General features: G+C 38.8%; 1 protein-coding gene across 1 annotated transcript in view; it reads left to right on the forward strand.

Moving 5' to 3' along the window:
- Positions 1–1,635: 1,635 nt before the first annotated feature.
- TAF15 (TATA-box binding protein associated factor 15) overlaps positions 1,636–14,701 on the forward strand; it is a 30,286-nt gene continuing 17,220 nt past the window's right edge. Inside the window, exons 1-7 of the mRNA XM_070390488.1 lie at positions 1,636–1,771; positions 8,745–8,784; positions 10,322–10,373; positions 10,456–10,540; positions 10,623–10,725; positions 12,831–13,024; positions 14,281–14,401. Coding sequence (XP_070246589.1) covers positions 1,765–1,771; positions 8,745–8,784; positions 10,322–10,373; positions 10,456–10,540; positions 10,623–10,725; positions 12,831–13,024; positions 14,281–14,401 — 602 coding nt within the window. The 5' untranslated portion in view covers positions 1,636–1,764. The remainder of the gene's footprint in view (positions 1,772–8,744; positions 8,785–10,321; positions 10,374–10,455; positions 10,541–10,622; positions 10,726–12,830; positions 13,025–14,280; positions 14,402–14,701) is intronic.

The raw sequence follows: 14,701 nt of genomic DNA on the forward strand, positions 1-14,701 counted from the left end.
ACTATTCCATTGGTCACCCAATTGGTTTCTCTGCTTTTAGGCACCTCTCATCTCCATACCGGAGAAGGCAATGGCACCCTATTCCAGTACTCTTGCCTGGAAAATCCCATGGATGGAGGAGCCTGGTAGGCTGCAGTCCATGGGGTCGCTAAGAGTCGGACATGACTGAGCGACTTCACTCTCACTTTTCACTTTCATGCATTGGAGAAGGAACCCACTCCAGTGTTCTTGCCTGGAGAATCCTAGGGACGGGGGAGCCTGGTGGGCTGCTGTCTATGGGGTCGCACAGAGTCGGACACGACTGAAGCGACTTAGCAGCAGCAGCAGCATCTCCATACATTCTTCCTATTGCAGCCTGAAAATGCAAATCTGATCTTCCTTTAAAATCATCTGGCAGGAGGTACCCACTACCTTCAAGATAAAGCGCAAACTTTAATGAACTTTACAAGATCTCAGCTCTTTACCCCTCTACTCTTCTGGCTTCATCTCCTACCACACTCCCCTTGCCGGTAATCTTCAAACATATTGAATCATTTGCTTCATAGCTAGTGAAAAGCACTTTTCCCTTCTAGAGAAGTGATTGGCTTCTAGTCATCATCTATAGTTTGGCTCAGATGTCACGTCGCCTTTGGAGAAGGTGTCCTTGTGTGCTCTCTGAGCTTTCACAGCCTCATTTCACTCTGGAGAGCTCGAGCCCCCGCGAGCCCTCTCTATTCTGTACAACAGAATGGTCAGACCCACGGGCAGTGGTGTCTGGTAACCGGGATCCCAATTCCACATTGGCCATTTATCAGTTGTGCGACTCAGGGCAAGCGAATTTTGCCTTCTTGTCTGTAAGGTGGGCACAGTATTTCATTAGTCAATTGTGAGAATTAAATGAGATGATGGAAGGTGCCTGACAATTAGAATTAGCTATTATCCTAGAATTGAAAACTAAAGCTCGATTCCTCACCCTGACACATCCTCAGGGTTCAGTTTGTGTGTGAATTCCGCGCCCCGCCCCCCCCCCAATCTTTTGGCCTCGCAGCATATCACATGGGATCTTAGCTCCCACACTAGGCATCAAACTCGCGCCCCCTGCATTGGAAGCGCGGAGTCCTAACCACTGGACCGCCAGAAAAGTCCCTTGTGTGTTATTTTAAGGCAGACGTTTGTTCCAGTATCACCTCGTAGTCTGTTCCTCGACAAGGTAGTTAACGGGGAAGCGACTTGGTCCGTCAGGACTTTCCGTCTGGGAGCAACTTCCAACGCCCCCAGGTGGTTCAAGCAGTGCGCAGCCCAAATCTACTGAACTAGGGCATACCATTAGAAATCTGATAGAACGAAAGGCCTTTTCTAACCATATAACCTATGTTTATAAGGCCTCTTCTCTTTCACTTCCTAACCTCGAATTCTATCAGATCAAGTGAGAAACAGGACTATAATCAGGACGGACCGGGTAGGCTCAGCTTCCGCCCCCGTCCCGATCGCGGCGTTGATACTTCCTCTCCTCAATTCCCTCTCAATAATGGTACCGTCTACGGAGGGGGGAACGAGAAGGGATTCTGAAGTCCTCCGAGTTCGGAGGGCGGTCCTAGCACGGAGTCACCCCTCGAGTCGCGGCGCTGTCGTACCGCCCACTGTCCTCTGATTGGCTGCCGAGGCCCCGCAGTCGAGCCCAGCGCGCCGCGCCGCCCTCAGTACAGCTCCGGCCGCCGTGCCGCCTGGCGCTCGTATACCTTGTTCTCTGCGGGCTGTGGGGGCTTCGCGCCGCGGCCGTTAGTCATGTCGGGTAGGTGACTTCTTCAGCGAGCAGCGGCAGCGGCGAGAAGGGGCCCGGCGGGGTTGGGCCGTCCTCCCGCCCACCGGAGGGCCCCGAGGGAAGCCTCCGGCCCTGAGGGAGGCTGGGGTGGGGGGGCGGCCGCGGCCGCCGCCATGTTGGACTGAAGGGACGCACGCTCCCAACGCTCTCCGTCTGCAAGTCTCGGCGGGAGCGTCTCGAGCCCCCAGTCTCTTGACCCAGCCCTTGGAACCTGAGGCGACGTGCGGCTCCCGGGGGAGGGTGTGTGAATCGGGGTGGGGGCGGAGGCCGCTACGCCATCGTAGGGGCGGGGGGAGCCCGTGATTAGAGCATCAGCCGGAGAGAATCGGTGCTTGTGGTTCTCCGCTTCGCCTCAGATCTTTCAGCGAGGCCTCAGGCCAGTCGTCTCGCCGTCTCGTCCCTCAGTTTCCCCATCCGTGAAGTGGAGCTGGGCCTTCCTGACTCACCCATTCATCAGGTGCGAGCCTTGATGCTCTGGGAGCCCTTTTTAAAAGGATGTTGCCTGACACGAAATCCTACATGTCGTCATTCATGTAGTAGCCTCCCGGATTCGAGTTGGGGGTGTTTGCATCTAATTCAGCTTCCAGTTCACCCTCCTCTGTCATCTTTTCAGACCCTCTAAAGTTGTCTCCTCACGAGCTTGAAAGTGAGCTTTGTCTATTATTAATGGGCTCGTGTAGATGCTTGTTGCATTTACGTTGAAGCATACAAACGAAAGGAAACTCAGTCTTCCACCAAATGATAAATGATACACTTAAAATTATACAGGGACCCCCCGCCTCCCCGCCCCAGCCCCCCGACTCGTTGTGTGGAGGAGACAGGCCTTGGTCTCATCAGGACAGCCCATTTAGATCCTGCTAAAGCAGAATATATAGTCTGGGAGGTGGATCTGCTCTTTTTTTTTTTTTAATTCAGACTTTAAACTTTTTATTTTGTATTGGTGTATAGCCGATTAGCAATGTTGTGGTAGTTTCAGGTGAACAGCAAAGGGACTCAGCCATAGATACACATATATCTATTCTCCTCCAACCCAGATCTGCCCTTGATTTAGCACTCTTAGGTGCCACACAGGGTCCTCTGTCGTTGGGTACATCACAGGCTGCAAAGACAGAAAGACAGACTCAGCTTTCCACTTAACTAGAAACCGTCACAAGAGTTAGATACTACTATTGAGGTGGAAAAGCAGAACACGTACCCGAAAGCCATGTGATTGGGATGAAAATGACTGCTGGCAGAGTGTTTTACATTTTTTTTTCCCAAGGGAGAACCTGTTGATAGTAAAAAAAAAAAAAAAAGCAATCCCTTTTCTCCAAGTAATCCAGTTTTGCAGAAGGGTGGAAATGTGTGACAAAAAGAAAGCAGCGGGCTAAAAGGAGACCATGTTAGCAAGAATGGTTGGACCTGGGAATGAAGAACATTCCTTAGATTAACATGGATGTTAAGTCAGATCTTTTGGGGAAAGAGGCATTTACCTGTTGTAAGAGGGTATTAATTGCACAGAATTAACCTCTTTAATTCTTGCTCAAGTGAGAAGTAATTTCTTACCCCCAAGTAGATGTTGGGATACATTTAATTAGGTGCATAATTTGGAATGAAGTTCGGTAAAGTTCCACAGAAGTACATGTAAACACACTCTAAGGAGGGTGTGAAACCTCTCTATGATTTAAAAATGATTCTCCTACCTTCATGGAGAAATTTACCATTTCAGTGCATACAGTTCTCATTAGGAACTACTGACCTGTCTTATTTTTAATGTGATTATTGGTTTAAAACAGTGGCTTATTTTTGTAGGACTGGATAGCTTTTATGGAAAATTAAATTTTAGAGGTATACTGTTTGCAAAATCCATGATTTTCAGTATGTCATAATAGTGTGTGAGCTGGTTAATGCATTAATACTGATCTTCAAAATCACCAAGACAGTACACATCCTTGTTGTTTTGTAATTTGAGTGTTTTTAATATTGAAATTGACTTTCATGTCAAAAAGAACTATTTAATAATTTGCTTGTTTCTACATTAAGTCAACTAAATTTAGAATTAAGTTCTACTTAGTGTTAGATAATATTTGTACATTTTGTAATTTGGGTATTAAAATAATACTTTTGACTTGGTATAAAAAAGGAATGATGTTTTTCACTTATTCTTGAATGTTTAAGTTAATAAATTTAACAGCAGACTCCCTCCTAAACAACTAATAACATTCAGTTTATGTAAATCTGTTAAACATTCCAAACTGTACTTAAAAATTTATTAAATTGACTCAACCACTCTAGGTGCCTGACAAGACAGATTTATAAATCTAGTAAAATAAAGTGTGTACGTAATCAACAATTAAGTCAGAATTGTAAGTATTGTGAGTCAGACTCTCAGATAAATATTAGTTGACACCTTTGAAGTTACAAGTCAAATCTGATATCACTTATACATATAAAAGCTACAAAGTCAAGATACTTTTTGGCAGTATGGCAGACTAAGGTAACTTGCAAATATTCTGTCTACAAATAACTAAAAATGCGGGAACTTAACATAAAACAAAGGGTGGGCTTCTGCTGCCAGAAGTGAAGTAGAAGCCAGCATGGTAGGCATAGAGCTAACTTGCTGTTCCCGGAAGAGGGGGGTGTAGGTCACAGTATTCAGAGAGTTGGAGTTTATTGCTCAAGTAACTAAGCACAGGAGATGAAATATTGAGACCTTTAGAGCCTTGTAGTGGGAACTGAGACTTGCATAAAACCTGGATGTTTAAAATACTGTATCTTCAGTGAAAGAATGAACTAGGAAAAAACCTTTGTATCAGCATAGGAGATAACAAACCTGGGCCTTGAGTCTTTTTCCAAGAATTTGTAACCTGGGACCTGGCCTTTATAGTTCAGCGTATATTTAGACTAGTTATGAGGTCCAGGAAATCTCAAGCCAAGAAATTTAATGTAAAAGTTGGTTCTAGACTGGCAATAATAACCTTGGGGTTCTTAGTAGAAACAAATGAAAACCTTTTCTGAGGAAATTTCAGAGTGTGGGTCACTAGGAATTTTATGGGAAAACCTTGCAGTTCACAGTAATACATTGCAGAATTCTGGGAAACAGCTCACCAAAATGAGAGTGACAAATGGCATTTGAACCCCAAATTAGATGGTTTGGGCAAGCGTATTATAGGTTTAAAATTATTAAAAACTTAAAAAGAATCAGCCCTAAGACCAAGACTTGAAAAAAAGATAACATAGATTTGAAAAAGAACCAAGTGTAACTTCTAGAGGTGGAGAAAGTGGCTAAGTTGAATCGCAGATAGACCTAGCCAGAAGAAATAACTAGGGAGGTAGAAAATAGATGGGGTTTAATAATTACCCAGGATTCAGTTCAGAAGGTTAAAACGAAGAGTGAGAGATTAAGAAACATGGGAGGGACTGTCCCTGGTGGTCCCGTGGTTAAGACTTGGTGCTTCCAATGCAGAGGGTGTGGGTTTGATCCCTTGTCGGGTAAGATCCCACATGGTCTGGAGTGCAGTCAGAAAGTTTAAAAAAAAAAAACATGGAAAGTAGATTGGGAAGCTCTGACATACATCTGAGTTTGAGAAGGAGAAAATGGTAATTGATAGTTGAGCATTTTCCAAAATTGATGGATCAAGAAGCAGTAGTCTCAAACATGAGACATAAAAGTCAGTTCATACCCAGATACATAAATGTGAGACTACGGATTTATGAAATACCAGTAACAGACCTATCGGAAGAAATAGGGAAATGGTAAGATTGGTAGATTTCTTAAAAGTTTTAAGAAGCCGCTAAATAATGAAGTGATCTTTGAAGTTTAGAGGAAAAATAATGTATGACCTTGAATTTTTTATCCAAATAAAAGACAGTACCACTTTCAGGCCTTTACTGAAGGAATACATAAAAAGAAATCCAGAAGGGAGGGGTAGGATGCAAAAAATATAGAGGAAATAAATGCAGTAGATAAAAAGTATTGACTGTATGGAATCTTGAAGATTAAAATGATTACATTTATAGAGTTTTTACAGTGGAAGCAAATGATACGGGAAAAAATGTGGAAGCAAAATAATAGATGAAGGCTGTAATTGGCATTTTAACATTAAAATTCTTATATTCTAGTGGAGGTTGAAGATCATTTTGAACTTTGCCAAAAATGGATGTTAAAATTGAACATAGTCTTTAATGAATGGTAACTTATTGCTGCTGTAACTTATTACAAGAACAGAATTTGAGCATCTAAAGCAGTAGAGGGGGAAAGAGAGGAAAATCCAGTAGAAGGAAGTTGAGGAGTTGGGGAAAAAAAGACCCTGATAAGTAGAGAGTCCAGTATAGGCTAGTAGTAATAAATAAAAAGTAACAGTAGTGAAAATATGAAAACATCAATTGAGAGATTTTCCACATTGGGAAAAATTGATATAGATTTATGCTTTCAAAAATGATACAAAAAGTGAAAATGTTAGTCACTCAGTGATGTCTGACTCGACCCTGTGGACTAGCCGGCCAGGCTCCTCTGTCCAGGGGGTTATGCAGGCAAGAATACTGGAGTGGGTAAGCATTCCCTTCTCCAGGGGATCTTTCCAACCCAGGGATCGAACCATGAGCTTCTGCATTGTAGGCAGATTCTTTACCATCTGAGCCACCAGGGAAGATCACTAAAGCGTCAGAATAAGAACTGTTAAGAAATATAGAGATAGGAAAGACTAATCAGGCAAACATCAACCAAAAGGAAGATTGCTTAGTTACCAGTCAAAAGAAAGTTTGGACATTATTAGTGATAGTCTTCATGTAATGTTAAAAGGAAATTCACCAGGAAGGTGTAAATATGTACCTTTCTGTGCCTGACAGTATAGCCTCAAAATGTAGAAGCAAAAAAAAAAGAGAAGTTGTTGACAAATACAGAGTGAGACAGGGAATTTTAAGTTTAAACATACTTCTCTGAGTAATTAATAGATCAGGTAGATGAAACAGTAGGAATAGGAATGATAGAATTAACAAGCATCTTACAGAATTCTTTGAACATTTAGAAAATGCAGTTCTTTTCAAGCACATAGGGGGCATTTATGAAAGTGAAAGTATTTACCAAGGGGAAAAGCAAAATCCTGACAAATACCCAGAATAGAGAAAATACCTTTTTCTGGCTGCAATGGAATATAATTAGAACCACAAAGAGTAACAAAACCCTGTACACTTAGAAGTAAAAGCACTTCTGAATAATTCATGGGCCCAGATATAAGGCTCAAGTGCCAAGTACTTAATAATGAGCAGTTGTTAGAAATGCCTTAGAATTTATTTTTTATCATACAGTTTATAAATTGATTTTCTCTGAATGTAAATCATCTATACTTTCTCAGTCAAGTATACTAAGGGATAGACTTGTTGGTCAATATGCTTATTTCTGTGTTCTAGAGTTTTAAAGTCAGCCAGCTAAAGAAGTCATAGTTAAACTTTCAGAGAGCAGAAGTGACTGGGTTACAAGCTCTAATACTTAATAGATTAGGGTTGTATACCATGTGTGCTGTGTACTTCTATAATTCTTGCCTGAGCCAAAGTATAATAAGATCTTGGGCTCTACTTTGTTGCTGGGAGAACCCACATCAGTGCCTTGGGATATAATTTAATCTAAAGCTTTATATCCCCAGTGTTTGTATATTTGTTTCACTCGTACACTCCGTCCTTCCACTGTAATCCTTTTTAGTTTCTGAATTGGTTGAAACTAATTTCCTTTGCCATTTGATAGAAGCATCTAGTATTTTAGATACATCTAGTCTTTGAGATGCATCTAATCTTTTTATGATCCAGGTAGATTCTATATTCTTTTCATATATTTCTTATTTGATTGTTAGCTACACATCTAGTCATTTTATTATTACAGGCTTGTGCATGCTAAGTCACTTCAGTCACGTTCAACTCTTTACAGCCCTGTAGACTGCAGCCCACCCGGCTCCTCTGTCCATTGAATTCTCCAGGCAAGAATACTGGAGTGGGTTGCCATGCCTCCTCCAGGGGATTTTCCCGAGCTAGGGATCAAACCCATGTCTCTTAACATCTCTTGCGTTGGCAGGCAGGTTCTTTACCACTAGCACCACCTGAGTATTATGGGCAGTGATGTGCAATTTTTTTCCACCTCGGTTAGCCACCAGGGAAGCCCAGGTCTTCTCTTTTCTAGTAGCTAAGTCATGTCCGACTCCTGTGATGATGCTGTGGACTGTAGCCCACCAGGCTTCTCTGTCCATTTGATTTCCCAGGGAAGAGTACTAGAGTGGGTTGCCATTGCATTCTCCAAGGGATCTTCCCCACCCAGGGGTCTAACCCGCAACTCTTGCATTGGCAGGTGGATTCTTGACCACTGTGCCACATGGGAAGCCCCAATTCTTCTCTTACTCATCACTAATAAAGTTAGGTCATTCATTTGAATCTGAGGAGAATCCCAGTGGATATATACTAATTGGCCAAGTCCCTGAAAACTTTGATGAAGTTGGAGTTAAACAGCTGACTTAGCTTTTTACCAAGTCTTCAGAGATCTTATTGTTTCTACTGACAGCCAGAGCAGTTCAGTCCAAGCCAAGGGAATGGTATATATTCTTAGAGTGTGTATTTTCTTTTCTTTTTAATCCTGATTAGTTTTAACAGATGTCTTTTTGTATATAAAGATAGTATAGTTTGAGCTTTTGAGTTTTTGTTAAAAGGATGGGTTTTTCACTGATTGTTTCTCATTTATTTACTTGGTTTTTGTGACATCAGGACATATTTGTAGAGTGGTTGTTTTCAGAGATATTACTGTAAATAGCCAGTACTGTTGACACAGATTTTTCCTTGCACTATATTTTTAACTTCTAGTTTTCCTTTCTGTAGTTACTTTTTATAATATTTTCTTATCACATTTCATCTGTAAGAGCTAAAGTCAGCGTTTGCAGGAAGCCTACTTTTAAATAAGATTAAACATTCTTTTTATGTGTTTTAGATTCTGGAAGTTACGGTCAGTCTGGGGGTGAACAGCAAAGGTAAAGTATATGCACGTTTCAATAATACCATGAATGAGTAGAACTGAGAAAAAAAGATATATTTAGTCAGGTGTCCCTCTTGAGATTTGGTATCTTGACGTCTTAAAGAGTTAAATATTAGCTTGTTAAGGGGAAAGAGTTGGCCTAGGTACCTAGGTGCTATAAAATATTTTTGTTTTGGCTGTTTGAATCAGTAAATATAGATGCCCCCTAGAGATTAAAACAAATCTCACAGGTATTGTAAAGATTGTTTTCTTTAAGAAAGTTTTCAGCAGAAATCATTATTAAAAGGATTTAAGCAGTTGAACTATAACAGCTTCTTAGAAAAAACATTTTTTGGATGTATACAATATGCTAACATGTTTCTGGAGTGGATTTTCTTGAAGTGCTATGATAGAAGTGTTTAGTATTTTTAAAAGGCTCCTTGCCCTGCTCACAATAAAAAGTCTGTTTTTATGTGAATACATTCACATGTAGTAGGATTCTCTTGCTTACTAGAAATACAGCCTTCAGCTCATACTATAAATGTTTTGCAGGTCAGTGTGAGATTTTCAGGAGAGCTTCTCAGATATCATCTGTCATCAAGTTTTAAGCTTAATGAAAACAAAACTGATTTGACTTTTTTATTCTCATAGGATAGACCCTTGTAGTAGGCAACTGGCAAATGTTTATTCAATGAAATATATTTTATAAAGTTAAATTCTTTTAGTACTTGATAGCTCTAAACTAATAATTTATTTGGCAGGTGTTTTTATTTTCCTTTGGCATATATTCAGAAAGTTTATTTCTGACTTGTTAAAGCTTATATACAATAACATTAAAGTTCAGATCTGAGGAAGCTACATGTTTTCATTCAGTCAAAAACTATGCCAGGCTGTGATGTACCACTGAGGGTACAATACACTTTTACTCTGTGATAGTGGTCTGAAGATGTACATACCTCTATTACTGAGGCACTAAAAACTGGACATTTAGTGCCACACTGTGGCTCTTCTAGGATCTTAGAGGCAAGTTAAGGTAAATGGTAGGAAGAAATTAATCTGTCAGAGCACAGTTAAATTGATTGAAGCTCTAACTTAGAGTTTGTTTTTTTTTTTCACTGTACATATTTATGGGTCTTGCTACCATGTAGTCATTCCTCTCTATCCCCAGCCTCCCACCTACCCAAGCATAATTCTCTTGGGATTTTTTAGCTCTGGTGGTAAAGTTTTTTTTTTTTTTTGCACAATAAGTGTATTTTTATTTATTTTTATCTTGGGCAGCGTTGGGTCTTAGGTGTGGTGAAGTTTTTTTTGTGGGAGATTGTCAAAGCAAAACTTCTGGTGATTGACATTCAAGAGGTCTCGGAACGACTTCATTTATGCTTTTGACAGTCTTTGGTTACCACCTTTCAATTTAGACCCTAAGAGGTAGGCAGATTGACCATTTTTCAGGAAAAAAGCTTGTATTTGAGTTGAAAGTTGAAAACAAGGATAGAGTTCTTTAAGCTTTTAAATTCTAGCACGTATCTTTCAAGTAGTACGTCTTTCTTTTACAGTTATTCTACCTATGGAAATCAAAGCAGCCAAGGTTATGGACAAGCACCACAAGTAGGTTAAATATAAATTGAGTTCTTTATAAATAGTTTTAATCTTAAATATGCAATGAAACTTGTATTTATCTAAATTTCAGAGCTATTCTGGCTATGGACAAACTACTGAGTCTTCATATGGACAGAACTATAGCGGCTACTCCAGTTATGGACAAAGCCAATCAGGTTGGACTGATTTGTTAAATTTACTGTTTTAGAAGTTAAAAAATCAGAACCTTTCCTAAATGTGTATCCATTCAATCTTTAGGTTATTCACAGTCCTACAGTGGTTATGAGAATCAAAAGCAGAGCTCATACAGCCAGCAGTCTTACAATAACCAGGGACAGCAAAATGTGGAATCATCAGGAGGGTAAGGAAACAGTAGAATGCTGAGGTGGTGTTGGGAAGTGAAAAGAACACTTTGGGTGTTAAACAGTTTTCACCAAAAAGTCCTTGCTTTAAACATTTTTTTCAGAAAAGTATAGATGAAGTATGAATTTCATAGTTTTGTGTTATAAAGAATGTGGAAATTGTCAGTTGATATTTTGTTCTTTTCATGTGTTACTTATAAAATTAGTTCAGCTCTAAATGAATGCACGTGATTTAAATGTTAAAAAGTAAAATTTGGACCTCTGCTTTATGCCTGAGATGAAATAAAAAAGCTGCCTGTGTTTACTTACCAATGTTTACTTTTTATTTCAATTTTATTTTTTAACCATTTTAATGTCTTACCTTTTCAGGGACAAAAATATTAAAGAAAAAGTGCCAAAAACTATCCACATATTTCAGATACATTAAAAAATGTTTTAATTGTTAATATAGGTAGGTGAATATTAGCAATTTTACAGGTCTTTTTTTTTTTTTTCTTAGTAATTTTTGGATTTGAGGGGCCTGTCCTTGTTATTAATTTTAATAATAGCAACTTTTTTTTACTGTGCTTTACAGTTTGTGAAATGCTTTTGCATTCCCTAATGTAATTGGGAATGCACTATGAGATAGTACCAGTAATTATCAAAAGTGAAGAGAAGTTGTTAAGATTATATAGCCTTCCAGGTTACACAGCTAAAAAGTGAGATAGAAATTGAGGTCACTAGTATTTTTTTATCTCTGCAGGAAAGAAATTATTCAAAAGAAATTATTATAAGTGAAATTCAGTTAAATAAAAGCATTGGGGAAGAAATTAGGAAAAGATTTATGAGATCACATTTATCAGTCTTAATAGATAGGAGAGTGCTTTGAAAAGTAGAAATGGAATACAGGCATAGGGAATACTATTCCCAAAAGCATGTTACGTTAGCAGGTTCTTCAGGTCCTATTGGTTAGTTTTAAATTTAAGGAGAATCTTTTTATAAGGATACATTTTTGGAAATGAGACATCTAAGTGTGGACCAAAGAGAAATGTTAGATTTGGTTTAAATCATTCTCAAGGACATTCTAGGATTCTTGACCATTGTTGTCATGTGCTTTGGATAGGGAGTTGGGGAACATACTGATCTTTATTAGGTGTTTTGATCACTTGATGCAGAATAAGATGTGACTGTTAAGATAGGAGGCCATTTTTGTTCCCACTCCCCCCCTCCCCTTTTTTTTTTAAAGTAACTCAAAACATTAGAACTCAAATCCAATGAACACTCCCATCCTGAGAGCAGGTAATTAATAACCATATTGCTCAGAACCTGCTTAGAATCTTTTTTTAATTGCCAGAGATAATAAAGCAGTTTTCTTTGATACTTAGACTTCTTTTCAGTTAAAAAGTGGCATCACAAAGCAAGTTCCTTCTACTCAGCAGACTAAAAATTTGATTTAATTGCTAGTTTCTAATAGCAATATTTTGTACTATTGGACATGCTTGCTGCTGCTGCTGCTACTGCTGCTAAGTCGCTTCAGTCATGTCTGACTCTGTGCGACACCATAGACGGCAGCCCACCGGGTGCTCCCATCCCTGGGATTTTCCAGGCAAGAACACTGGAGTGGGTTGCCATTTCCTTCTCCAATGCATGAAGGTGAAAAGAGAAAGTGAAGTTGCTCCGTCGTGTCTGACTCTTAGCAACCCCATGGACTGCAGCCCACCAGGCTCCTCCATCCATGGGATTTTCCAGGCAAGAGTACTGGAGTGGGGTGCCATTGCCTTCTCCGATATGATTAGAAGAGTATACTATGCTTAGAAGAGTATACTAATGATAAGGTTCTAAAGATAAGAAAGTAGTCCCCAAAATATTAAATATGATTTTCTTACTTCTCTATAGTTTTCGAAAGTGTGTGATTTTTCTCATAATGCGACACCTCTTCAGTGATAGTAGAATTATTGTTTGAAAGTCATTCCATTGGTGATAAGATTCTCTAGATACAAAAACTAGATGATTCTCACCAGAAAAGAGTAGTAAATGTGGTTGAGGTCTTAGAGCAATCACTCAGTTGGTTTAACTACAGTAAACAGTCCTGTAAAGTCACTTAAGTTGTTGATCTCTGTTTTAGCCAAGGTGGAAGAGCACCTTCATATGACCAGTCAGACTATGGTCAACAAGATTCATATGACCAGCAGTCAGGCTATGATCAACATCAAGGCTCTTATGATGAGCAGTCAAATTACGATCAGCAGCATGATTCCTATAATCAAAACCAGCAGTCCTACCATTCACAAAGGGAAAATTACAGCCACCACACACAAGGTAAGATATGCTGACCTCTTTTTTATTTTTTTGGTTGTATTTTCTTTTCTTTTCTTTTTTTAATAAATTTTATTTATTTTAATTGGAGGCTAATTACTTTATAATATTGTATTGGTTTTGCCATACATAACATGAATCCGCCACTCTTATTTTTTTTTTAACCTTCAGAGAATTGTTTGTGTATTGAACTTTGTTTTGAAAGACCCAATACAAATTATAGATTTCAACTGTAAAAATTTGGAGTGACCTTGAACATATGTTCTTTCTCATATCCATCAAAGTTAGTTTCTTAGATTGATATTTCTGAACTTCTTGGACACTCCAAATGGTCACGTGGTTTTTTTTTTTTTTTGGTGGCTAATTAAAAAATTTTCTTTGTTGTCTCAATAAAGTGATCAGTTGACAGTGCTGCTACTGCCATTTTTTTTTGTTTTAATTTGAAAATTTTGTATTTTTTGACTGCACCATGAGGCATGTGGAATCTTAGGTTTCTAACCAGGAATTGAAACCTTTCCCCCCTCAGTGGAAACACGGAACCTTAACCAGTGTACCACAACAGGAAAGTTCACACTATTAGTTCTTTTTTTGGTGGTGGTGCTGTATGTGATTTGAGAAAATTATGACCCTATATTAACCTTCTCTAACATCATACCACTTTATCTTTACTGTGGTATTGAAGAATCTGACCAGCCATAAAAATGAATTGCTTCAAGGGCAAAGGTCCTGCCTTACTCATTTTTATACCTGCTTAATAAATATTTGTTGACTAGTTGAATGAATGACTTAGCAACTGATTAAAATAGAAAGTTCATTCACTAAATACCTTATTCAGTGCATATATTCACTACTATTTCTCAGTTTGAAAATCTGGTTATTCCCTATCTGTGTTTTATTTACATTCAGATATTTTTGACATGAAAAAAAGTAGCTTTTAAGATTAGGGTGTTCTTTTAATTAACTAGGGTTCTGTACCTAATGTACGTAAACTATTTCGTTTTACCATCACATCAAAATGTGTTAACTATGTCACCGTTTTGCTGGCTAACTTTGGTAGAATGGGATTTGACACAGGTATAATTCTCATACATTTAATTCCAGATTGTGTTACGGTGACTTGCATTTGAGTTTTGTGCACAGGTACCATTTTCTAAAGGTCACAGGTGATTTAAAGAGCCATTTAGGATTGTGTTGTGGAAAGCCTTTGTCAGAAATTTCAAGTTACTCATGTATGTTTGTGTTAATTTTCTTTTCTGTAGATGACCGTCGTGATGTGAGTAGGTATGGAGAAGATAATAGAGGATATGGCGGGTCACAGGGAGGAGGTAGAGGGCGTGGGGGATATGACAAGGATGGAAGAGGTCCTATGACAGGATCAAGGTAAGTTTTTAGGTACAGATGCCTACATTTTTTTTTTTTTTTTTTTTAGCTGGTTTGATTCCATCATCTGATTTTGTTAAGATGCCTAAAAAAGAGATGTTCTAGACAAGAGGACAGAAATTCAAATTTTATTTTCAGTGTTAAGATGTCACATAAATTACCTCAAAATAGATTTTCTTAGCAGTTAATTTTTGTGGTATTAAAACCAGTGGAGAAAAGTCCCCTATTATAATGTGGTTAAACCACTTAACAATATTTTTCATGCCAGAGCTATAGACTCTAAACTCATTTAAAAGATGA

Source organism: Bos mutus, chromosome 19 (genome assembly GCF_027580195.1).
Source record: "Bos mutus isolate GX-2022 chromosome 19, NWIPB_WYAK_1.1, whole genome shotgun sequence".
Classification (NCBI taxonomy): Eukaryota; Metazoa; Chordata; class Mammalia; order Artiodactyla; family Bovidae; genus Bos; species Bos mutus.